At 34.6% G+C, this 27408-nt stretch overlaps 2 protein-coding genes across 2 annotated transcripts in view; both read left to right on the top strand.

Moving 5' to 3' along the window:
- The window catches only part of CTNNA3 (catenin alpha 3), a 1654963-nt gene that overhangs the window by 1212659 nt on the left and 414896 nt on the right, over window positions 1-27408 (top strand). The gene's annotated exons all lie outside the window — the stretch shown is intronic.
- Window positions 10304-10648, top strand: LOC309814145 (small ribosomal subunit protein eS21-like). The gene has a single exon (XM_082639601.1). It carries the CDS (start codon window positions 10327-10329, stop codon window positions 10576-10578), a length of 252 nt encoding a protein of 83 aa, XP_082495727.1. The 5' UTR covers window positions 10304-10326; the 3' UTR covers window positions 10579-10648.

Raw genomic sequence — 27408 nt, 5'->3', positions numbered from 1 at the left:
ATTAATATTTGCTGAATGAGTAAATGGATGCAACCCTTATTTGTGCATTGGATTCAGGTTTTCGTGGACTCTCCTTTTAAATTTCTAATTGAATCAAATCACAAACTTTTAAGGAAAAACTATCTGTGTAACACTAATACTGTCTTCAGGGAATAATCTACATTTAAAATATGCCATCTTGCTTATACTGATCCTGCACAGAATCCTTCAACAATTTAGGCAGGTGGACAATCATTTGGTATAATCTCCCTATACACTTACTTTTTGAAATGCATCCGATTAATTCCTATTTCCTTTTGGCTGTCTGATACCATAGGTCTTGAAGTTTACAACATCTGTACTGATTATATCACTGTTTAAAGAATTTATGTAAGTTGTCTAGAAATGCTTTTTCTGACAGCTAAAACAAGTAAGAATTTCCTGATTTGCATTTTTAAATTAAAATTGATATTCTCTCAGTTACAGTATAATAGCCATGCCATTGGTAAATGCTTATTTATTAATGGCCAGTAAGAATTATAAGTTCAAGGGTTAGCTACTTATTATACTACAGAAGACTCTCTCAGTACTGTTGGATGTTCTGGTTGGGGAAGAAAAAGGGAGTATGTGCACTAATAAATACTAGTATCACTCTTGTTTTTCAAACACCAGGAAGGTGTATAAGTTAATACTCAGATTACCAACCTAAAAAAAACATTTCCAGTTTCAAATAATTAAAATATGATCTCATTCATCTTCAACAAGGACAAAAATTCCATGGGTAGGACCGTCTAAGCTCTGACTCCACTTCTCTAAACCCCTTCATGTAGGTTGGCTTCATCTTTTAACTGTTAGCAAGATGGCTATAGCATTTCTGAGTATTAAACCTGTACACCAAAATTTTCCAGAGGCAGAAAAAGAGTTATATCATTTTGAGTCCCTTTCTAAGAGCCCAGATGTGGTCTCATGTCTCCTTGCTTAGAACTGAAGCACATGCCCATTCTTAAGCCAATTCCCAGCAAGGGCGAAGGGTCCACTATTTTTGTCTTGGACAATTAGATCCTACTCTCTGAGTCTGCAGAAGAGATATAGTTTGAAATACATGACCTACTGGAGGAGATTTGATACCTACACAAAAATCAGTATTTGTTTAGGGGAAAATGAGTAGAGAATGCTGAGTGGTTATTTATGAGCTGTCTGCTGCAGTCAGCATTCATTCACTCATTAATGCTGTATTGAGGACCTACTATGTAGTATTGTAAGTATTCTGATGAGGTAGTACATGGATGCACATCCAAAGGGCACAATCAACACAAGAAGAATCAAGAAGAACTTGCCCAAAGGAAGAACTGTCTTGGCTGAGACCTCAGTTATAAGTAAGAGTTAAAGGAACAAAGAGCTCATGAAGAGTGTTCTATACAGAGAAAACTGGTTAAAGAAGAAAATTCTGTCATATCTGCCAGTTTTTCATTGTGTGTGTCGGATATATATATATATATATATATATATATATATATATATATATATATATATATATGTAAAGAGAGAGAGAGGGAGGGAGGATTTACTATGTGCCAGGAAAGGTTCTAGTCTTGGGATTAGAGTCCCTGGCCTTTTGGGGTTTACAATGTAGTGGGAGGAACAATCAATGAACAGATATATGAACATATATTATCATGTCAATTAGTGATGAGTGCCTTAAAGAAGAAGCAGGCAAAGGGCCAAAGAAGGATGGGAAATGACACTTTGCATCCATGCTTCTCAAACATTAATTTGCATATGAGTCAGCTGGGGTTATTACTAAAATGTAGATTTTGATTCAGTTGATCTAGGATGAGGTTTGTGATTCTTTGTTTCTTGCAAGCTCCTGGGTCTTTTCAATGCTGCTAGCTCATGAACCCCCCTTTGAGTTGTGAGCCTTTAAGGGTGATATTTGAGCAGAGACCTGAGTGAAATAAAGGACTGGGCTCTTATAGAGAACAAAATTCCACAAGAGAGGACTAAATGCAAAGTCAAAATGGAAACTGACTTAGAAGGTTAGTGTAGCTGGATACAGTGAATGAGGGGAAGAAAGATAGTAAATGAGATCAAAGGGATCTCCCAATAGTCAGATCATGGAGAGTTTGTAGGTCATGCAAAGGATTTTAGATAGCCCTTAGTGTGATGAGATACCCTTGCAGGATGAAATGTGGATTAGTCACTATTCTCCAGAGAAACAGAACCAAACAGAGCAGAGAGAGAGAGAGAGACAGAGACAGAGAAAGAGAGAAAGATTTTAAGGAAGTGGCTCATGAAGTTATGGAGGCTTGCAAATCCAAAATATGCAAGGGTAGACTGGCAGGCTGGAGACCCAGGGAAGAATTGACTATGTAGTTTGAGTATGAAGGCTGTCTGCTGGCTGATTTCTCTCCCTCAGGAAGGCCAGTCTTCATAAGTCTTTCAATTCGTTTGGTTTGTCCTACCCATATTATGGAGGGAATCTGCTTTACTCAAAATCTGTTGATTTAAATGTTAATCTTATCTGAAAAATACCTTCACGGCAACATCTAGATGTGTTTGATTAAAAATCCGGGTATGGTGGCCTTGCCAAGTTGACACATAAAATACAACACAGAGGGCAGGTAAATACGTGATCTGGTTTTATCATTTCCATCTAATAAATATTAGTCACGTCTATGATGTCAATGGGTCAAACGTTATGATTTTCAATGTTCCTGTTAGTTCCAAAATCCACAACTCTATGATATTCCCATTAGATAATCCCTCGGACCATATACACTTGGAAGAAAACTTCTAGTTAGGAACCCCATTGACGCCCAGTGGTGTTCTCTGTGTTATTTTTTTTTAGCATTTTCTGAGCAAACAAGCAGACCCCAGATCACCAAGGTTATGAAACAGGTCAATTCAGAATAGACAGGACATGCTTCCTGAGCCCAATTCTCAACAAGTAGAACAGTCTCATTAGATTTCTCTTTGTGAAAACTACTTGCCTTGGCATCTCAGAGGCAAGGAAATAAACAATTTGCTCTCATGTGCAGTAAGATCAAAGAACTTACTTTAATGCAGGTCTTAACCAGATTCTCACTGCAGAGCTACCGTAATAGGACTATCTAACTTGATATAGGATTTTTATATGGCATGGACCAGGATGTTAGGTAATATCAGATGTATTTTGTCACATTGAAGGTGATCCAAAATCTGAACACTTACTTACCTTATTTAAATATTTGAAAATTTTACCACCATGTACCAGTCCCAAAAGGTGTTTTCTTCTCCTAAGAACACACACAGTGTTTCCCAGGAGGGAGCTTCCGTTGCACATCAGCCTATTGATTTGGTGATCAGTCACTATTGCCCTAAACTTTAAAATGAGTTGTCTTATATTGAATGTGTTCTGCATGTGACTGACTTTTCTAGTACATCTCTTGGGACATTTTGTTAACTCCTGACAGGCTATTTATTTGTAGCATAGCTGTAGCTCTGAAATCTATTGTAATCATTAGGTAGTCTTTCCCACTTCTGAAATTCTGCTACCATTTGTCCTTTCTGCACCCTATGTCATTCATTCTTAACACCAGATATCATATGGAATCAAGGAAGAAAATCAGCATTTCTCCATTGCAAGCCCATATTTGGAATCTAGTTGAATAGGGACACTGTTTAAAAGCATGTTCCAGTTTTCTGCTAGAAACTGGTTTTTGTGTGTTTTTGTTTTTGGTTTTTAACATAGCTGGCTACCTTCAGAATAATTCTCCATTCCAATTAGCCTATAAAAGGCAAATTTCTTGTTTGTTGTTAAATCCAGTTTAATAATCTTATTTTCCTACGTTTAAGAGAAAGATTTTGAGTTTTCATCTTCATGTGCTATACTTGCTCCCTGAGGAGGAAATAGCAGTCATGTCAGGGGAATAATGCTCACAGAGAAGCAAGTGTGAGTGAGAACATTGTGGGGAAGAATGAATTGGATTAAGCCCTGCTGAATAAGAGATGGCATTTAGAGGGGAAATTTAGACCTACTATCATGCACTTCCTGGAAATACTTTAGTTGAACTTTTTCTATTTCAAAATAATGCATATTCACTGGAGGCCTGGAATGAAAGTCAAAATTCTCCAGAGATTTAATTTCATGAAATTTTGCCCAATAACATACTTTCCCTTTCTCATAATTTTTCGAAGACTCTAAAATATACATATTAATAAGATTTTTTGATAGAAAATACTAAGTCATTTTCCATCAAATACTAAGTATATAATTGCACATGGAACCTGAAGGATCCTGTGCCCCCAGTTAAACATCTAAACTCCTTACCTCCTATCTATGAAACGTGTTCCTTCCTTATGCTGATTTGTAAAAAATAGGGAAGAGGCCACTCCTCTACTCCGACCATGTAGTTTCTTTGCTTCTCCAAAATACCTTGCCCAGTTCTAACTTTTCTTCCATAGCCTGAATTAAACCTATTTTCTCCAGGCTGGAGCAAGGGAAGGAATAGCTCATTTTCCTGAGTTCCTTCTTGTCAGTATAGGGGATTATTTAATTTCCTTTCAGATTATAGAGTATACATGAGTCTCATAACTTTCATAGCTTATTCTAGTCTTGGGAATGACTTTTCATATAGTGCTAATGCTTTCCTGGTCATTTTTTATGGAGTTTGGGGAGTCACTTTTTCTGCATGTTTTTCTACTCACATCTTAGCCTAAAGTCTGTTATTTGGAAAGTTTTCAAGTTGAAAGAAGAATTTCAGCTAGATCATTTAGAAGTAATAGAAATGCAGAAGAGAAGACATATGAACCCAGAAGTTAGGAGAACTGCAATAAGAAATAATAATTTAATGATAGGAAATAGCAATTTAATGAAAGGAACTGCTTTGTTTTCATTCACCCTCTAAGAATGCAAATGCATTCTTTTATTTTGAACTTTAACTTTAAAAAATCATCCTTAAAGAAAATTTTGGAAAATAAAAAATTTTGTAGGAGATGAATACTGTTTTAAGTACAAAGGATTATTTTAATTTCTAATGACACTAACTCTGCACTCAGATCTTAGTTCATATCCTGGTTCTTCCACTTCCAGCTACTTAGGACTTCAGTGAAATTACTCAATCATTCAGCTTCAGTTTCCTCATCAACAAGGGAAACTGTTATTACCTGTATTATAGGATTGTTGTGAGAATGAGATGAAATAATTTACGTAAGATTATAAGATGTTTAACATAAGGACTGGCATCTTATAAGCCTTCTATAAATCTTGGCTCTCATTATTTTTAGTATCACTGTCAGGTAAATGCTGACCTGGTATTGAATTATTGGCCTGGGACAAAATAGGAAAGAAACAGAGGAAAGGATGGTAGTAATAAATAGAATAGGAAGAAGCATGTATACAAATGCTAATGAGATTATAATTATATTGATATTACATATGAGAGGGAAAATAACAGGCAGTTTTATCTACCAAGAATAAAAAAGAAGGCAATATATGAAGTTCATATATAAAGTTTTATTCATATGTAAAGTTCAGATTTCAAATCATTCTGTTACCAAGTAAAAGCAAATTAAACTTTATAGAAAGTTGTTTTACATGGTATCAAATCATACCCCCCTCCAACTTTATTTGGAGACTTTCTTATCAATAAATCGCATGTGAAACCAGTTTATTGCATTCTTTCTCTTTTAAATGTACATTCTTTTTGAGGAGTAGAGAGGTTATCCGTGTGGAGGGAATTTAAATAAAACTTTTTTTTCTGCAAGTAATAATTGGAGACATACAAGAATATTACCTCAGTAAATGAATGAAAATAGAGCACTCTTTGAGATGAGGAAATGATTATAGTACTTTTGAAATATTACAACTTGTTGTAAGAGATAAGATGTAAGTAGAAACAGAAGCTATATATGTGAAATACTGAGACATCAATCCTGTCTGCTAGAGGGTCTATGGATGGACCACCATCCAAAAGCCAGGGTCACATCCTGTACTGTTTTATTCCTCTAGTCATTAATTTCACAGAAAATCATTTTCATAGAAAATCAGTTTTTCTAGAAAATGTATGACCTAATCACTCAGCAACATATTCCCTATTCTTTTCAAAATTTATTTCAATTATATAGTGTGTAATAGCCATAATAAATGGACTGTTGTTAAAATATATGCTACATATAAGTGTCTACTATATATATGGAATCTGAATATCTATAACTTCTTCAACTGTGGGGGTCACCCTTCTTTTTAAGACTCATCTATAATGATCTGTCTGCCTATGACTCCTCTTTCATGAGTGTACAATGTCCAGTCTTTTTATGAGATTCGCTTCACAGATTTTTCAGATCCCTGGGAAATACTCATGTCCCACAAGCATGTCTGACTTGTGCTTGTATTCTCTCACTCTCTACTCCAACTCCAGGCTCCTCTGTTGGTCAGTTTTTGCCAGATTGTAACTGTTTCTCCATGCTACTACTTTTCCCTCTTTATCACTTCAACCCACACCAAGCTCTAACATTTAACACTTTTTTTTTTCCCTGAAGGGCTGAGGATAGCTTAAGGAATTTAAAACACACAAAGAAAAATGTTTTAAAACAACAAACCAAAACAGTAGTCTAGACACCAAGGCTTTATTATAAGAAGTGAGATTTCTTGAGAGAAAAAGGGATTTGTGAGTTCCAAGGAACGAGAATTTATACAATAAATAATAGAGCAGGATAGAATACAGAATTTGATGTCAGAGCAATTTACCCAGTAGTTGTGAAGAAGATAAAAGTTCAACCATTTGGTAAGTGAGAAATGATATGAGAAATTTTACCTGGGATTACATACTACCTAAACCCTTGAGAAGGTCCTACTTCTCCTTCTCTGGACCCCAGACTGGGAAGAGTGGGAAAGTCAACAGAAACACTGATGAGGAAACGCAAGAATAAGGGACTTGTGCCCTATTGCAAGCTGATTAAAAACCTCTAGGTCAAACATGGTTCCCTGGTTTCAGCTTATTCATGGTTGAGGAAGTCTAAGCTGATGTTACTATAGTGTGGTCCACAAATCTGCAACTTATATGAGTAGATGGTTTTTTCTCCAACTCATTATTAGAATGTGTCAGAATCAATGCACTGGTTTGTTTATGGAAAAGGCCTTACTATGAAAACTGTCAGATAAACAGTACACCAAGTATTATATTTAATTTACATTCTGCTGCAAGATTATTATCTCCTTGTGAACTGGCACTTTGAATAGTATTTGTATAGACAGATGGAACTGAGGGCAGTATTGAATTAAATTATTTAAGAAAACTGATGAGAACATAAGTGAAGGCTTATTGTACCAGATATTAAACTAAGCATAAAAGCTACTATAATTAAAACAGTATAGTGTAGGCACAGGAATATGCAAAAAGATCTATGGAAAACAATAGAGAAACCAAGATCAGATCCATATGAAACAGGAATTTAATCTAAGAAAAGTGGCATTTTGGACCATTTGGGAAAACATTTAATACATTTTGTTTTGACATTTGGTTGTTTATGTTGGCAGAAACAAATGTTAAGTCCATTATTCGCCTCATAACAAAAAAGTAATTTCTATAGCATTAGCCTGCTAGGGCTATCATAACAAAATACCACAGACTGAGTGGCCTAAACAACAGACATTTATTTGCTTACAGTGCTGGAGCCTAGAAGTCCAAGATCAAGATGCTGACAGGGTTGGTTTCTGGTGAGGCCTCTCTCGCTGGCTTGTAAATGACTACCTTCCCACCATGTCCTCACGTGGTCTTTTCTCTGTGTGTGAGCTGAAAGGGCGAGCTTTGGTGTCTCTTCATCTTCTTATAAGAACACCAGTCCTATTGGATTAGGACCCTGCCCTTATGATTTTGTTTAACCTTAACCATCTCCTTTAAGGTCCTGTTTCCAAATACAGTCGTGTTGGCAGTTAGGGCTTCAACATATGAATTTTGAGGGGACACAGTTCAGTTCATAATATATGTGAAAGAAAAAAACAAATGTTTTGATGAAATTATAAGGATAATATTTTTAAAGAGTAAAGGCATTCTACCATATAAAACACAAAACACAAATCTAGAATCCATAACACAGTGCTTTCATCCAAGTTGTTGAGCATATCAGTCATTCTTTTTATAGCTGAGTTGTATGCCATTGAACGGATGTATCACATTTGTTCATCCATCTGTTGAAGGACGTTTGGAATATTTCCAGCTTGTATGATTATGACTAGGATTGCTATAAATATTCATGTACAGGTTTTTGAGTAAACGTAAGTTTTCGCTCTCTAAGGTTAATACCCAGGAGTGGGATTTCTGAGGCATATAGTAAGCATCTGCCTTACATGTCTCCACATAGGCCATGTGGGAAAGGCTTAACTACAGCAGATCTAAGTCTTGGCAGAATTCCCTGTGATATTCCTGGAACATGAGAGCATGCCGGAGCTTGTGAACAAGACCATTTTCCACCTGCTTACCTATCTTTCCAGGAAGCTGTCATGAGGCAGTTTCTTATCACCATCATGTTATTTGGCCCCTTTTGTTTCAGCATCATCCTTGGGGACCAGGGACATGGGGAGCTGGCACTTTTGCTCATCTTTCTTTTGCTTTCTTGTAAGTTATAAATTGTCTGGCTCTAAGAGGAATTTCTTGTTTCTTTAAAGACAAATCAGTCCTTTACCAGGATTTTGAATTATTTACATTTTTTTAGAAATTATGAATAGAGCTTACGTACATATTCATTACAGATTTTTGTGTGAACATAAATTTTTATTTATTTAAATTCCCAGGAATGGTATTGTTGAGGCATATGGTAAAGAAGAAACTACCCACCAGCACAATATGTGAGAGTTCCAGTTTTTCCACGTTCCCACCAGAACTTGGTATTTTCAGGAACATTTAAATTGAGTTGTTTGTTTCCTTATTATTAAGTTTTGAGAATTCTTTATATATTCTGGATACAAGATCATTATCAGATATATGATTTATAAATACTTTCTCTAATTCTGAAGTTTATCTTCTCGTTCTCTCAACAGTGTGTTTGAAGAACAAAAGTTTTAAATTTTGTTGAAATCTAATTAATAATTATTTATTTTATGAAATGTGCTTTTGGTATCATATATAAGAACTCTTTATCTAACACCAGGTCATAAAAGTTTTCTCCTATATTTTTAAAAATATTTTATGGGTTTACATTTCATATTTAGGTCATGATCCATTTTGAGTTAAATTTTGGATAACATATGAGGTTTAGGGCAGATTCTTTTTGCTACATAGGGATATCCAATTTTTCCAATATTATTTGTTGAAAAGACTACTTTTTCCTCCGTTGGATTCTTTTTCATTTTGTGAAAAATCACTTATCCATGTATTTCTAGACTCTCTATTCTGTTTCATTGATCTGTGTGTCTACCCCTTCACCAATACCACATTGTCTTGATTACCATAGTTTTACAGTGAATCTTAAATTTAGGTAGAATGATTCCTCCAACTTTATTCTTTTTTTTTTTTTTTTTTTTTTTTTTTGCGGTACGCGGGCCTCTCACTGTTGTGGCCTCTCCCGTTGCGGAGCACAGGCTCCGGATGCGCAGGCTCAGCAGCCATGGCTCACGGGCCCAGCTGCTCCGCGGCACATGGGATCCTCCCGGACCGGGGCACGAACCCATATCCCCTTCATCAGCAGACGGACTCTCAACCACTGCGCCACCAGGGAGGCCCTTTTATTCTTCTTTTTCAAAATCACTTTAGTTATTCTAGTTCTTTTGAATTTTCATATACTTTAAAAAATCAGGCTGTCTATATCTAAAAACTTGTACTTGGAATTTGATTAGAATTGCAATAAATATAAGTATCAATTTGGGAACAACTGATGTTTTGACAATGTTGAGCCTTCCAACCCCTGAACATAGTATTTTTCCCAAATTATTTAGGTCTTTGACATCTTTCATCAGCATTTTGTTCCTTTCAGCGTAAAGATCCTGTACATGTTTTCCTAGATTTATACCAAAATATTTTTGAGGTTTTGTAAATCATATTCTTATTCACTTTTGGGAGGATTATTTACCTTGTGCGGATTGGTGAAAATGTTCTCTGAGGGCAATTTGGCAGACTCTACAAATTTGAGAATGTACTGATCCAGCTTTTCCAGTCTTAAGAATCTATCTTACAAAAATATTTTCACATACGAACAAGGGTATAAAGATATTAATTACTGTTTGTAATAACAACAAATAGAGATAAAATTTCTAGAGAAAAGGATATAAATAATTATGATTAAGGTACATCAGGGGTTCTTATGGCCATTAAAAAAGTGTGAGGTTCTTTCTGCGCTCACGCTCATTGTGGTGTCACCAGATGCTCCCTCAACATGCAGAACGACACCGGCGAGTTCGTGGACCTGTACGTGCCGCAGAAATGCTCTGCCAGCACCCACATCATAGGCGCCAAGGACCACGCGTCCATCCAGATGAACGTGGCCGAGGTTGACAATGTGACAGGCAGGTTCAACGGCCAGTTTAAAACCTATGCCATCTGCAGGGCCATTCACAGGATGGGCGAGTCAGGTGACTCCATTCTCCAACTGGCCAAGGCTGACGGCATTGTCTCAAAGAACTTCTGACTGGAGAGGATCCTGGATGTGGAACGTCTGTTATAAATAAAGAGTGAAAACCAAACAAACAAAAAAAAAATTGTGAGGTTGATCTGTTGGTACTGATGTCTCGCATATGTAATTGACAAGTAAAAACAAAGCTTGTCACAAATAAATATATAGTATACAAATTTTTTGGTGTGTTTTATTTTTAAGAGAACACTACAGAGAAAGAACTGGAAGGATATAGATAAACTGTTAAGTATAGCTCTCCATGGATGGAATGGAAATAATTAAAAGAGATTTAACATTTTACATGATGTATCTATATTGTTTGACTTTTTGTAATTAAAAATATAAAAGTACAGGAGACATTTTATAAATGAAAGTGTACATGATTTTATTTTTTAGACCTTTATAAATCAGGAACTATTCAAATTTGGGATTAGAATGATTCCCAAATCTTTCAGGTAGAAATTTTGAACTACCATGAAATATGGTTCCAGATAATATGCTGGAAAGCATGGCAGGTTTGACCTTGGCAGGATGCTTAAGAGATAACAGGAGTTAGCATTTGCTTTGTGTTATGATAAAAGGGTTAAAACTTTTCAGGAGAGCTATCAACCAAATTTTTTATAATTTAATTTTATTTTATAAAAAAGGAATTACAAATCCAGGAGTCCAATATAGCAGTATTTTCTTAAAGTCTTAAGGAAATTTTTACAACTGTATTATTCTTAATTGTTCTTACATTTAACATTTAATTACTAAATTGTCTCTGAATCTAGACAATTTTTATATGTTTTCTTAGGCATCTAGAAAATATTTTTTCTCTTCTGACTTTTTTATTACCTTCTAAAACACATATGCCTCTCTCTCTTCTGTGTTGCATTCATTTCTCTAATTTCTGTGCCCTAGTTTTTTCCTCATCCATAAAATGGAGGTGAGCATTTTATTTATCTCATTGTACTGTTTTGCTGGTTAAATAAGGTGATACAAGTCAAGCATAAAAAAGTGTCTGACACATAGTGACTGCTCACTAAATATTGTCTGTAGCTACTCATGTGATTATGCCTATACCGTCTTAATCCATGCTATTGCAACTAGGACTATTATCATTACTACAACCAATTATTAATTAGATTTGCTTAAGTACTGTCACATACAAGGCAATGTACTAAATGTAAATATGTATATGTGTGTGTGTGCATGGTTATTTAATCCCCTCAAAGCTCTATGTGGTGTGTACTATTGCGAAGTCCTATTTATATTGGAGGAAACAAACACCGAGAGACCAAGTGATTAGCCCATAGTCACAAGGTTGGTGAATGCTAAAATTAGAAAAATCTTCCTAGTCTTACTTTATCTTCAAAAAAGCTAAGCTTGTGACTTGGACAGGGAACTGTGGTTGGAATGATTAGGTTAATTAGGAATCTTTACAAATCTAGTTCATAAGCAACTTGAAAAAAAGGAATAATTAATTTTGAGCAAAGTAACTTCTCTAGCTTGTGAGAAAATGAGGCAGCATTTTAAATACTACTATAGCAGAATCTTAAACCCAGTACATTTTTCTTCTGCTGCTATTTCTTCTTTGAGAGGTGATGCAGCAGAACAAGATTTTTCTTTTAAGTGTAAATATTCTAAGAAATGTTTTCTCGGTGTTGTAAAATGCAATCACTTGCTATATTCTATGATGTTCCCTGATATCATCCCTGTCTACTCATTCACTATAAAATGAATATTTACCACTTTATTTCTACTAAACCTGAAATGTAAAACTCTTAGTGTTTCGCTGAATGGTGGCCCTTTAACATTAATAGAATAAAGTGAGGTCTAAAGCCTTACTGTGTTATACAAGAAACAATGGACAACAAACTGTTCTTTATATACATTAGATTCACTTTCACCTTACAGGCTATTTATTCAAACTGTATTTATATTAGCACTTCAAACAAAGTAGATTTTTTAAACTCTTGGAAAAGAATACCAAAACCTTCTACCATGTGCACTATCACTGCAAAAAAACAAAATGAGAAAATAAATTAAAATTGCATGAGTTTCTAAAAAGAGCTTATCCTTTTAAGATATTCTGCTGCCATCTTATATATAATTATTTGGAGGTAGGTTGGGCTGTTAACTGCTTTATTTTCTGAGCCGTGGAATGGAACTCAGAGTGGTTGAAGGTTTTGCTTTTTGATCATTAGGATGAGTTTTATAGAAAATTATTTAATATAGCAATTACATCTAAAAAATGAGTTTAAACTTAGACTACAACCCAAGATGGAGAAAAAGATAATTTATTTCCCAGTAGGAAATCTGATAATCAAAGCCAATGCTATCTTCCTTTCACAAATGAAGCCCATTATAAAGTTAGACACTTTTAGTATTTTAGTGTCATTTGTCAACTCAGTTATTTCCATTTTCATGGAGAAAAGGATCAAAAAGAAATGCATGTATTCTTCCACAAAAATAGCAGTTTAACACTCTGTAGCATGTTATTATTTTAAAAGATATATTGCTAGACTCTGAGTCATTAAATTATTTCCCTAAAATAATGGTGTTGTCTGGAATCTAGATTTGCTGGACTAATGCCCTTTGGTAATGCAGTAGTTACTGCCTTTTGCTAAACGTTATAATTTATAGGAGCCAAAAAAGCACAGCTCCTGGAATTTCCTGGAATTGAAAAAGCTTTCTAAAGGCATTCATTTATAATTTTTTTACTTAAGATTATTTATTAAGCTAAAACTTTAACTATAAAAAATCATTTTTAATCTCAGTTGTTAAAATGTCCAAATCAAGCAATTGAAAAACAAAATGACAACATGCCTCATATGCTTTTTACCACATTATACTGCATGTAGAAAAGGGCCCAGTGCAGTGCCTGAGATCTCCATTGTGTCGGTTCCCTCTTTCCCCTCCCCTCTTGCTTCTTTATTGGTTGGCATTTCTATACACTGCAGATTTCCAATCAGCACTAAAAAAAAAAGCCCCAAAGCTCTACAATGCAATATTCACTGAATTGTCCCATAACTTGTGGATACAACCACTTCTTGTTGGTGCATGCAACCCCAGCAACCTTTAGTTTCCTTTAATTTATTTCTTTCATCTCTCATTTTATTAACCATTTAAAGGAAATATTTTCTAGGATTTTTTAATTTGTTTAACTACATGTGTATCAAAACTTTGTACAAAGTGTCTTTATATACTGGAAAAATAGCAGAATTTTTCTAAAATGTACAATAGGTATTTCTGCAAGAGAGTAAATGAAGAAAAATTAAATTCAATATCAGCCTTTCTAAAAGCAATCAATCCTTTACAAATGTTTGCATTATGTCGTTCACACAAATAACTTGAGTTGAAAGAATTCTTAATTATTTAATCTTTGAATCGCCAAGTGGCATTTAGAACTCCTGTTTATGAAATAGTGCTTATATGTAAGAGTAGTTTAAAATGAATTGAGACTATAACTTCATTAATTTACCTAGTTAAATTTACAAGAATAGCCTTTCTTTCCCTTTTCTCCAGAATATTTTCTCCTTATCATTTAGATTTCAGTTTAAGCATAACTTCCTCAGGGAAGTAGCTTCCCAAATCTGAATAGATCAAATTCGTCACAGCACTTTTATCTCTCCTTGCAATTATCATACTGAAATTTTATTCTCTCATATATTAGACAGTAAGCTCCATGAAAAAGGGAACATTTCATACTTACTAAGTTTTTAGTGCCTGGCTTGGTGCCAGAGATGTTCATAGTAAGCACTTCCTTATATGAATGAATGAATGAATGAAAACGATCTGAATAAAATTTTAATATGAAAATTACGTTGTTGTAGTTTATACAGAGGAATCTACTTAGAGTAACAAACTCCATGTTTATCAGTAAACATTTATATAGCGCTTAGTCTGTACCAGGCCATATTCTAAGCTCTTTACATATATTTATTCAATTTATAGATGAGAAACTACATGCAGGAAAGTTGAGTAACTCATTTAATATCACAGATATAGTTAGATGAAGGTGGCCCAGGATTTAAATCCAGAGAATCTGGTTTCAGACTATGTGCTTTTAATCACACTATTCTTATCTCAAAATCGTTGAGATGGGTACAACTTAGTTTTCAAGGCCACCTAAAGATTGGTCTTTTTTTTTTTCTTTTTTTTCTGCGGTACGTGGGCCTCTCACTGTTGTGGCCTCTCCCGTTGCGGAGCACAGGCTCCAGATGCGCAGGCTCAGCGGCGATGGCTCACGGGCCCAGCCACTCCACGGCTTGTGGGATCTTGCCGGACTGGGGCACAAACCCGTGTCCCCTGCATCGGCAGGCAGACTCTCAACCACAGCACCACCAGGGAAGCCCAAGATCGGTCTTTTAAATCAACATATAGGAGCCAGAATCCTATGAAAAATTTGACAGATTTTGTTTTATCAGCATTTAAACTTTTATATGAGCAAAGTAACATAAACTTTGAGTGAAAAGACAAGCTATAGACTCAGAGAAAATACTTACCATGCATATAGCAGACACAGTGGTTCAAGTGTTTAAGACTGTTTTATATATAAAGTATTACTACAAATCAGTAGAAAACAATGCACTAGAAGAATAGGCAAATATGAACAGACAACTAACAGAGTAAAAAGCACAAATGCATACAAATAAAAATGTATATCCTCAACTTTACTTATAACCAAACAAAATAGATTCAATTACAAAGATATAATTTTTCATGACAGTCACATTGAGCCCAGTTTACTATCAAATCAGCTTCACTTCAGATACCTATACTAGAGATATAATTGTGAAAGATATATGTACCATGACGTTTATTGGAATATTGTTTTAATAGCCCAAACTGGCAATAATCTAATGCTATCAATATGGGACGTTGATAACAAAGTATGTTCCTGAGATACTGAGAAGCTTGCCTGAGGTTATATGAATTATAATATTTAATTATACTGTCATTTGATTTTATAAGAATGAAATGAGGTTTTGTGATTTAGTGGGAAGAATATTGTCTTGTTCCAATTCTGATATTGATTTTCTTTGAGGCATTGGCTAAGCATGTTTCTATGAAACTGTGATAATATAATTCTCATATTATTTATATATATTTTATAAACAGGCTTTATATATGTTCTTACTAACATCCCCTCATAAGTCAGTGAAATGAATATTTTATTATTAAGGGAAAATTAATCTTCTATTTTGTGATTTTTATCTTTTCCTTCGGTAACGTAATCGAAGCCATTTTCACACTCAGTGTTTTGGCTTATTAGCCAAACAATCTTTTATTATAGCCCACTATGCTAGCTCTAATATTCAACATACACAATGTACAAACAGTTACAGTATCATTTTTATTTTCACATTTTTAATTTGGTTAATTATTTTCTTTATTATAAGGAATCCCTAAAGACTAAGTCATGAATCTGAAAACCAAAATCTGCAGAAATCTGCATACTCTAGCCACCATATCACATTTCTTCGGAAATAACTAAATCTAAACAATTAGTCACTAAAACTTCATATCCTTTAATTTATCATGGTAACCTGGCAATTCTTTTTTTTCTCTTCTTCATGAAATTATTGTTTGAAAGATAGAAATAATATTACCATGTTTTAATAAAAAAGAGATTACAAAATTTCCATCCATAAATAATCTCACTCTCCAAACATAAACATTACCATGTTGATATAAATACCTGTTGGATTTCCCTGTGAATATATTCCATAAGATTATAATTAGAGTACATCCATTATATTAAAAAATACATACAAGTGTTCAAGATGACAATATAGGAACAACCTGAACTCACCTCCTCCCATAGGCAGACTGAGTCTACAGCTACATATGGAACACTTTCCTCTTAAAGAAGACCTAAAGGCTGGATTAGTGATGACTACACTGGACAAATTAGAAGAAAATAACAGCAGAGCAGTTAAGACAGGCTGGAACACAATCTCACCATAAACCTCACTCCTGGAGTGGTGACCCACAACCAAGAGAAAACTCAAAACCCGGAGCTTTTTTACAGAGAGCTAAGGGTTTGAATCCCACATAGGGAACCTCAACTTTTAATACCTGTACCTGAGAGATGATCTCCCAAAACATCTAACATTGAAAACCAGTGGGGCTCGCATCTCAAGACCCTAGTGATCTGAGAAACAACTAATAAAGGGCTCATGGACTTAGACTCACCTGCCCCAGGGCCCAGCTCTACGGCAGTCAGTTCACCCAGACTTAAACTGAAGATGCTTACCTGCTTATTTTAAAGCATTGGCCTGAGAGTCAGGCACCTCATTTAACACACACATCTAGGCGCTCTCTGGAATACTCTACAGTGATGAAGAATGACAGGTGCCATCTTTGTACTTTCTCTTTGCCTAGCTCCAGAGCACCAGTATCTCCTGGAAGGGGCAAGCATTACCCTGATACTAAAATCAGTTGTATTGGTATCATATGAAGTATGAAGATAAACGAAATCTTTTTCTTTTCAATTGTCAATTTTTCTAGAACCATTTTTTGGAGAAAAGTCCTTGATCTTTTGCTTAGCTATACCTGTTTTATGATTGTTAAAATCCTTTTACTTTTTGCTTGGTTAATTATTTTTGTTCTGCTATTGATTAATTTAAAAAACATATTAGTTCCTCCTTCTCCAAAACAATACACTTTTCCCCCCACATCTTTGTTGACCATCCTCACCTGTGGGTTTTTGTTTGTTTGTTTTTTGTTTGAGAATTAGAAAGACTAGAGGACTAAATCTAAGTCTGCTACTTCAAACTGTATTGAGCTTGGCCTATTCATTTAAGCATAGAAGTAACCTTTAATGTTAGTTGCTTAGTTTATATCATCAGGATCTAATGGTTTAGGAGAGGAAGTTGAAAAGTAAATCAGCATTACAATAAGATATATAGAGTTGTCACAGGAATTGCGTATATTACACCACACTATTCATAAATTCAAGTTATCTCTCTCTCTCTCTTTTTTTTTTTTTTTCGGTACACGGGCCTCTCACTATCGTGGCCTCTCCTGTTGCGGAGCACAGGCTCCGGATGCGCAGGCTCAGCGGCGATGGCTCACGGGCCCTGCTGCTCCATGGCATGTGGGATCTTCCCGGACTGGGGCACGAACCCGTGTCCCCTGCATCGGCAGGCAGACTCTCAACCACTGCAGCACCAGGGAAGCCCTCACATTACCTCTTAAATCCCTTAACATGGTTCGGCTTGTTTTTTTTAATAATTATTAGAAAGATTCAGTATTGTATGAGGGTCTAGAAAGGTTTTTATTTGCTAACAAATTCTACATAATTTTATAATTTATAAAATGCTTTTATGATATATTGTCTATTGTGATTTTAAAACAATTTAGAACAGGAGCATCATTCCCATGTTTCCTATGAGGGAATTCAGACTGAGAGGTGAAGGGACTTTACATATTCTACCATGTTATAGATGACAGAGTTTTAACTGATTCCAAACCTTTCTACTGATTCTTTGATGCAGGACTCTGTTATCCTAATGCAATTTGAGAATTTCCATCTTTATTTAGACTTTTAGAAGTCATATTTTTCATGTTAAAGTCTTTGAGTGGTTAAATAATTGAAATACTGTATCATATGGTATTGTAACTTGTCATTTTCAAGTTGGTTTTATTTGAATTGGTCTTCATGGAACAAATGCATTAAAGGTGCCCAATAGTCCCAATGGTGTGTGACTACCTGGATCTCTGGTGTGAGACCACCTGTGTTGGAATCATTGTTCTACCACCTATTAGCTATGGAATCTCCTTGTGTTTCAGTTTCCTCATTTATATAATAGGACTAATAGTAGTGTCCACAGCAAAGGGATCTTAGTAGGATTAAATGAATTAGCTAAGCTCTTAAAACAGTTCTGAGTATATGATAAATTCTGTATAAATGTTAGCTATTATTAATATTGTTTATTATTATTATATTGTCTTCAAATTGGATATCAAGACACTAAATTGATTTATATTATTATCAAAATAAGCAATGCTAGGGGCTTCCCTGGTGGCGCAGTGGTTGAGAGTCCGCGTGCCCATGCAGGGGAGGAGGGTTTGTGCCCCAGTCCGGCAAGGTCCCACAAGCCGTGGAGTGGCTAGGCCCGTGAGCTATGGCTGCTGAGCCTGCGCATCCGGAGCCTGTGCTCTGCAATGGGAGAGGCCACAACAGTGAGAGGCCCGTGTACCTCAAAAAAAAAAAAAAAAAAAGCTATGGAACTTACCAAGCAAAATGCAATATTGAGGGTCCCCAAAGGCAGCAAGAAGTTCATGAAACCCATGGAAACCATATGTCTGTAATCCAAGAACCTATATTTAAATGTGGCACACCACTTACATTAAAAGCACACATAATAACTTTAGTATTTTACACAAAAACTCCTCATCTAACATGACACTTAAGTGAAACTGTCTAAAATGAAATTGTTAGGAAATGTCATTCTACGAAATCCATTATCTATTATGCTTTCCTAAGCCACACAGTTGACAATTTATAACAATACTTATTAAAAATGTATAGATGAGAGTGATTATGTGATTTCTGAAAGTGATCTCATGTTATTTCCTAATTTCAGTGATGTGATCTTAGAGATGATGAAATTTTTATCTCAACGGTAAAAAAGTCCTCTTTTTAAAATAATAATTTACATTTAAGTAAAATACAATTATTCATGTCATTCACTATTTACCTAAGGATACATTAAAGGAGAAATTCAATCAGTCACAGAGGATTTAAAGGATTTTCCTTCTGTGGGACTCCCTTGGAAAACTTAGGACTTGCTCTTCTTAACCTTGCAAAATCACTGTAGATTAACTTTTGTTAAGATTTACAGCATCAGGGTTCCAGTGCTCTAGAATTATTTAAAGTTAAGCATTAATCAACTCACATTTTTTTTTGTCATGAAATTCTAGTTTATAGCCGGCCATACTTTAAATTAGTCAAAACAGACTTAGATAATAAAAAAAAAAAGACTCAGAGTAATCAGAATTTCAGAAAATACATTCCATATTACAATTCAGATATTACATCTTTTGCTGAAGTGATTTATAGTTGCTTTACTTTATTTACAGTAGTAAAAATATAACAATTCCAGTTAGACTTCCATATTGCCAATAGAAAAGTAGTTATACTTCCTCTAGTTAGATGAACTAAAATCAAGTTATGTAATCAAAACACTTTTATTGATTGCTTACTGTATAAATTTGCAATATTCAGATACTGGCAATATGAGGATTAAAATAATACGATTTTAGACCTAAGTGAGGTCAGTGGAAGGCTAGTACAAACCACAAATACAATGAAAGGAACATAAACCAAGATAGCACTGAAAGTTCATATTGAAAATATTACAGTAAAGAATTAAACAGAAATAATATATAGTAAAAATATAAAAATCAAGAAAAATATCTTTGTGCATCAGAAATTTATATATATATATATATATATATATATATATATATATATATATATATATATATATATAAAATATATGTATGGCAGTGGGAGAGAACTAAAGCCAAGGGTAGACTGGACTCCAGAGTGGAGTTTTTATTTTTTTTAACCCCCATTATTCAAAGCTTTCCCCAATGTGAAGGGAATTGCAGCAAAGTACATTGTATGAATCTGGTGGCTAAAGCTATAGCTTTTAAATTCCACTGGCCTAGATTGGGAAGAAAAAGAAAGCTAGATGGACAAAGGAGTTCTGAGAGACTGAAACTAAAAACATTAAAATAAAATGATCGATAGATAAAGTAAATTTAAATCACAGTATCATAGAAAGTATTAGTGACTTGAATGATACAACTGAGGAATTCACAAAAAATGCAACACAAAGAGATAAACAATGTAAAATATGTAGGAAAAAAATAAAAGATATGGAGATAGAGATTAAGAAATTCTAGCACATATCTCAGAGGAATCCCACTGAGAAAAAATAAATAAAAGAAAAAAACCCAAAACAACAACAAAGAAAACATTTTTAAAAGGCAGAAGAGGTAATGGACTTATGTAGAATTGAAGAGTGAAATAATTCTTCAAGTTGAAAGCTCATACTGAGGGCAAAACAAGATAAATATACATAATCTTTAACTGCTCACTGGAAACAAAACAAAGAAGTTAATGATAAGAGCCAATTCTAAAAAACACCAGGAAGGAAATACAGAATGCTTGTGTGGGGGTGGGGTGGGGTGTGAAGATTTACAGTAGACAAAAGAAACTAAAAGCAGCCATGGCTTAAAAGTTTTATGTGAAATTAACTATCAGCCTAGAATTTTATATGTAGCTAAACTATCCCTAAAGACTGAAGGCAAAATAGGAACATTTCCAAATATTTAAACACTAAAAGTACTTACAGTGAACAGTTACTTATTAAATATACTCTTCAGCAAGAAGAATGAAAGTAAAGAGAAAGTATGGTAATCACAAATGTTTTTGATGTATTGGTAAATATAAGTAATTGCTAACTTTAAACAAACCTACATTTTTATTTTTTAAAAAACAGGTTAAAGTGGAAAACATTTTAGCAGTATTAATTATAACTGAATATATGTATACCCTATGACCTAGTTATAAAACTGAGAGAAATATATATATGTGATATCCAAAAGACATGTAATAGCCAAAAGTTGGAAGTAGAACAGATTTGGAAATTATCATAATAGCCCTAAGTAGGAAATACCCATCAACAGTAGAATTAATAAATAAACCATGATATATTTATACTCTGTGAAACTATAAAGCAATGAGGCTGAAACATCACTCACAATATAAATTTTTTTCCACAAACATAATATTGAGTGAAAGAAGACAGGAAAGAATGCATAGTAAGTGATTTAATTGATATAAAATACTTAAATAACAATAAAAAATTCTATGCTGGTAGAAGTCAGGATGTGTCACCATTGGAAGAGAAGTAGTTTTGAGGTAAATACAAGAAGGACTTTTGGGGAGCTATTAATTTTGTTTCTTTTTTAAAAATTTTTATTGAAATATAGTTGATTTACAATGTTGTGTTAGTTTCAGGTATACAGTAAAGGGATAAAGATGTAAATATATATATTCTTTTTTATATTCTCTTTCATTGTAGGTTATTACAAGATACTGAATATAGTTCCCTGTGCTATACAGTAGATCCTTATAGCTTACCTATTTTATATATAGTAGTGTGTGCATTTTAATCCCAAACTCCTAATTTTTCCCTCTCCACTCTCCCCTTTGGTAACCATAAGATTGTTTTCTATATCTGTGAGTCTATTTTTTGTTCTGTAAATAAGTTCATTTGTCTCCTTTCTTTAGATTTCACATATAAGCAATATCATATGATATTTGTCTTTGTCTGGCTTACTTCACTTAGTATGATAATCTCTAGGTCTCATCCATGTTGCTGAAAATTGCATTATTTCTCTTTTTTGTGGCTGAGTAATATTCCATTGTATGTATTTATGTTTGTATACATATATACACATATACCACGCCTTCTTTATCCGTTCATCTGTTGATGGACACTTAGGTTGCTTCCATGTCTTGGCTGTTGTAAATAGTGCTACTGTGAACATTGGGTGCATGTATCTTTTCAAATTATGTTGTTCTCTGTATAGATGCTCAGGAGTGGGGTTGCAGGATTATATGGTAGCTCTAATGTTGTTTCTCACTCTAAGTGCTGGTCATATGTGCATGTTTGGTTTGTGAAAATTCATAGAGTTGTACAGCCAAAATTTGTGCACTTTATACATAATATACTTTGATAAAATTTTAAAAAATAGAAAAAAACTCAATAGGTAGAACTGAAATTTTTGGGGAAAAGAACTAGGGAGGAGAAGGTTCAATGCATAGTTTAAATTTGCTAATATTCTTGTCTTCTTTGGTAGGTAGGTGGGAGTTACTTAACTTTAATCTCTGGTAGAAATTATATGTGTATGTGTGAGCATGTGTGTGTATAGTTTGCTGGGTATGTTAAAATGTAAGGGTAAATATTAAAAGAATAGAAGTACATACCAGAGCTATACCATTTGTAGAAGGGAAAAAGGAAGAGCACATGAAAATCATTCTAAGAAAGCAGGAGAGGAAAGGAGACCAAAAAGACCCCGCAAAAAAACCAAGCTAACAAAAACAACAAAAAATTTGAACTAAAAGGCACACTGAACAGAAAAATAAAGTAAGACAGTAGGAATCAATCTAAATATTTTCAATAATTATAATAAAATGTAAATTGATTAAACTTTTCTGAAAGAAGTCCAAAATTATTATATTTGACTATAAAAATGGTAACTACTACTCTTGTAGGGAAAATATTTTTTAAAGACATAGAGAAATTAAATATATAAATATATATGCTATATATGTGCAGGGAAAATGTTAAAAGCTGTGTGTGTCTAAATATTAATAGTAGACAAAAGAATTTAAGGGAAAAACATCAATAGGGACTTTTTAAAAGAACATGATATGTTACGATAAAAAAACAGAATAATAACTTGTAGGCAGCTTTCAGAATAGATAAGGCAAATTAGAATATAGGGAGAAATAGACAAGTTCAGACTCATGATGGTAGATTTTAATACACAGCTATCAGAAACTGAAATCTTTAATGTGCTGCTGGATTCTGTTTGGTAGTATTTTGTTGAGGATTTTTGCATCTAGGTTCATCAGTGATATTGGCCTATAGTTTTCATTTATTGTGGCATCTTTATCTGGTTTTGGTATCAAGGTGATGGTTGCCTCATACAATGAGTTTGAGAGTGTTCCTCCCTCTGCTATATTTTGGAAGAGTTTAAGAAGGATAGGTGTTAGCTCTTCTCAAAATGTTTGATAGAATTCGCCTGTGAAGCCATCTGGTCCTAGGCTTTTGTTTGCTGGAAGATTTTTAATCACAGTTTCAATTTCAGTGCTTGTGATTGGTCTGTTTATATTTTCTATTTCTTTTTTTAAATTTTTTTTTATTTTTATTTTTTTAATTTATTTATTTATTTTTAATTAGTTTCTGCTTTATAACAAAGTGAATCAGTCATACATATACATCTGTTCCCACATCCCTTCCCTCATGCATCTCCCTCCCTCCCATCCTCCCCATCCCACCCCTCCATGTGGTCACAAAGCACCGAGCTGATCTCCCTGTGCTCTGTGGCTGCTTCCCACTATCTATCTACCTTACGTTTGGTAGTGTATATATGTCCATGCCTCTCTTTCGCTTTGTCACAGCTTTCTCTTCCCCCTCCCCATATCCTCAAGTCCATTCTCAAGTAGGTCTGTGTCTTTATTCCTGTTTTACCCCTAGGTTCTTCATGACATTTTTTTTTAAATTCCGTATATATGTGTTAGCATACGGTATTTGTCTTTCTCTTTCTGACTTACTTCACTCTGTATGACAGACTCTAGGTCTATCCACCTCATTACAAATAGCTCAGTTTCGTTTCTTTTTATGGCTGAGTAATATTCCATTGTATATATGTGCCACATCTTCTTTATCCATTCATCCGATGATGGACACTTCGGTTGTTTCCAGCTCCGGGCTATTGTGAATAGAGCTGCAATGAACATTTTGGTACATGTCTCTTTTTGAATTATGGTTTTCTCAGGGTATATCCCTAGTAGTGGGATTGCTGGGTCATATGGTAGTTCTATTTTTAGTTTTTTAAGGAACCTCCATACTGTTCTCCATAGTGGCTGTACCAATTCACATGCCCACCAGCAGTGCAAGAGTGTTCCCTTTTCTCCACACCCTCTTCAGCATTTATTGTTTCTAGATTTCTTGATGATGGCCATTCTGACTGGTGTGAGATGATATCTCATTGTAGTTTTGATTTGCATTTCTCTAATGATTAATGATGTTGAGCATTCTTTCATGTGTTTGTTGGCAGTCTGTATATCTTCTTTGGAGAAATGCCTATTTAAGTCTTCTGCCCATTTTTGGATTGGGTTGTTTGTTTTTTTGCTATTGAGCTGCATGAGCTGTTTATAAATTTTGGAGATTAATCCTTTGTCAGTTGCTTCATTTGCAAATATTTTCTCCCATTCTGAGGGTTGTCTTTTCATCTTGTTTATGGTTTCCTTTGCTGTGCAAAAGCTTTGAAGTTTCATTAGGTCCCATTTGTTTATCTTTGTTTTTATTTCCATTTCTCTAGGAGGTGGGTCCAAAAGGATCTTGCTGTGATTTATGTCATAGAGTGTTCTACCTATGTTTTCCTCTAAGAGTTTGATAGTGTCTGGCCTTACATTTAGGTCTTTAATCCATTTTGAGCTTATTTTTGTGTATGGTGTTAGGGAATGATCTAATCTCAAACTTTTACATGTCCCTGTCCAGTTTTCCCAGCACCACTTATTGAAGAGGCTGTCCTTTCTCCACTGTACATTCCTGCCTCCTTTATCAAAGATAAGTTGACCATATGTGCGTGGGTTTATCTCTGGGCTTTCTATCCTGATCCACTGATCTATCTTTCTGTTTTGATGCCAGTACCACACTGTCTTAATTACTGTAGCTTTGTAGTATAGTTTGAAGTCAGGGAGCCTGATTCCTCCAGCTCCATTTTTCGTTCTCAAGATTGCTTTGGCTATTCAGGGTCTTTTGTTTTTCCAAACAAATTTTGAAATTTTTTGTTCTAGTTCTGTGAAAAATGCCAGTGGTAGTTTGATAGGGATTGCATTGAATCTGTAGATTGCTTTGGGTAGTAGAGTCATTTTCACAATATTGATTCTTCCAATCCAGGAGCATGGTATATCTCTCCATCTATTTGTATCATCTTTAATTTCTTTCATCAGTGTCTTATAATTTTCTGCCTACAGGTCTTTTGTCTCCTTAGGTAGGTTTATTCCTAGATATTTTATTCTTTTTGTTGCAATGGTAAATGGGAGTGTTTTCTTGATTTCATTTTCAGATTTTTCATCATTGGTGTACAGGAATGCCAGAGATTTCTGTACATTAATTTTGTATCCTGCTACTTTACCAAATTCATTGATTAGCTCTAGTAGTTTTTTGGTAGCATCTTTAGGATTCTCTATGTATAGTATCATGTCATCTGCAAACAGTGACAGCTTTACTTCTTCTTTTCCAATTTGGATTCCTTTTATTTCCTTTTCTTCTCTGATTGCTGTGGCTAAAACTTCCAAAACTATGTTGAATAAGAGTGGTGAGAGTGGGCAACCTTGTCTTGTTCCTGATCTTAGTGGAAATGGTTTCAGTTTTTCACCATTGAGGACAATGTTGGCTGTGGGTTTGTCATATATGGCCTTTATTATGTTGAGGAAAGTTCCCTCTATGCCTACTTTCTGCAGGGTTTTTATCATAAATGGGTGTTGAATTTTATCGAAAGCTTTCTCTGCATCTATTGAGATGATCATATGGTTTTTCTCCTTCAACTTGTTAATATGGTGTATCACATTGATTGATTTGCGTATATTGAAGAATCCTTGCATTCCTGGAATAAACCCCACTTGATCATGGTGTATGATCCTTTTAATGTGCTGTTGGATTCTGTTTGCTTGTATTTTGTTGAGGATTTTTGCATCTATGTTCATCAGTGATATTGGCCTTTCTTTTGATTTGAGGAATTTTTCAAATTTTTATTCAAAAGAATATTTTCTTTTCTAATGATTTGAGTCTTCTCCCTTATTTTCTTGATGAGTCTGCTAATGCTTTATCAATTTTGTTTATCTTCTCAAAGAACCAGCTTTAGTTTTATTGATCTTTGCTATTGTTTCCTTCATTTTTTTTCATTTATTTCCAATGTGATCTTTTTTATTTCTTTCCTTCTTTTGACTTTGGGGTTTTTTTGTTCTTCTTTCTCTAACTGCTTTAGGTGTAAGGTTAGGTTGTTTATTTGAGGTGTTTCTTATTTCTTGAGGTAGGATTGTATTGCTATAATCTTCTCTCTTAATACTCCTTTTGTTGCATCCCATAGGTTTTGGGTTGTTGTGTTTTCATTGTCATTTGTTTCTAGGTATTTCTTGGTTTCCTCTTTGATTTCTTCAGTGATCTCTTGGTTATTTAGTAATGTATTGTTTAGCCTCCATGTGTTTGTACTTTTTACAGATTTATTTCTTGTAATTGATATCTAGTCTCATAGCATTGTGGTTGGAAAAGATACTTGATATGATTTCAGTTTTCTTAAATTTACCAAGGCTTGATTTGTGACCCAATATATGATCTATCCTGGAGAATGTTACATGAGCACCTAAGAAAGTGTAATCTGCTATCTTTTGATGGAAAGTGCTATAACTATCAATTAAGTCCATCTTGTTTAATGTGTCATTTAAAACTTGCATTTCCTTATTTATTTTCATTTTGGATGACCTGTCTATTGGTGAAAATGGGATGTTAAAGTCCCCTACTATGATTGTGTTACTGTCAATTTCCCCTTTTATGGCTGTTAACATCTGCCTTATGTATTGCTATGTTGGGTAAATAAATATTTACAATTGTTATATCTTCTTGGATTGATCCCTTGATCATTATGTAATGTCCTTCTTTGTCTCTTGTAATAGTCTTTATTTTAAAGTCTATTTTGTCCAATATGAGAATTAATACTCCAGCTTTCTTTTGATTTCCATTTGCATGGAATATCTTTTTTTTTTTTTTTTTTTTTCTGTACATGAGCCTCTCACTGTTGTGGCTTCCCCCATTGTGGAGCACAGGCTCCAGACACGCAGGCTCAGTGGCCATGGCTCACGGGTCCAGCCGCTCTGCAGCATGTGGGATCTTCCCGGACTGGGGCACGAACCCATGTCCCCTGCATTGGCAGGCGGACTCTCAACCACTGCACCACCAGGGAAGACCCTGCATGGAATATCTTTTTCCATCCCCTCACTTTCAGTCTGTATGTGTCCCTAGGTCTGAAGTGGGTCTCTTGTAG

The sequence above is a fragment of the Mesoplodon mirus genome (genome assembly GCF_964341445.2).
Source record: "Mesoplodon mirus genome assembly, chromosome: 2".
Taxonomy (NCBI): domain Eukaryota; kingdom Metazoa; phylum Chordata; class Mammalia; order Artiodactyla; family Ziphiidae; genus Mesoplodon; species Mesoplodon mirus.
Note: the sequence above shows the minus strand (reverse complement) of the source record. Positions and strands in the feature narration are given on the sequence as shown.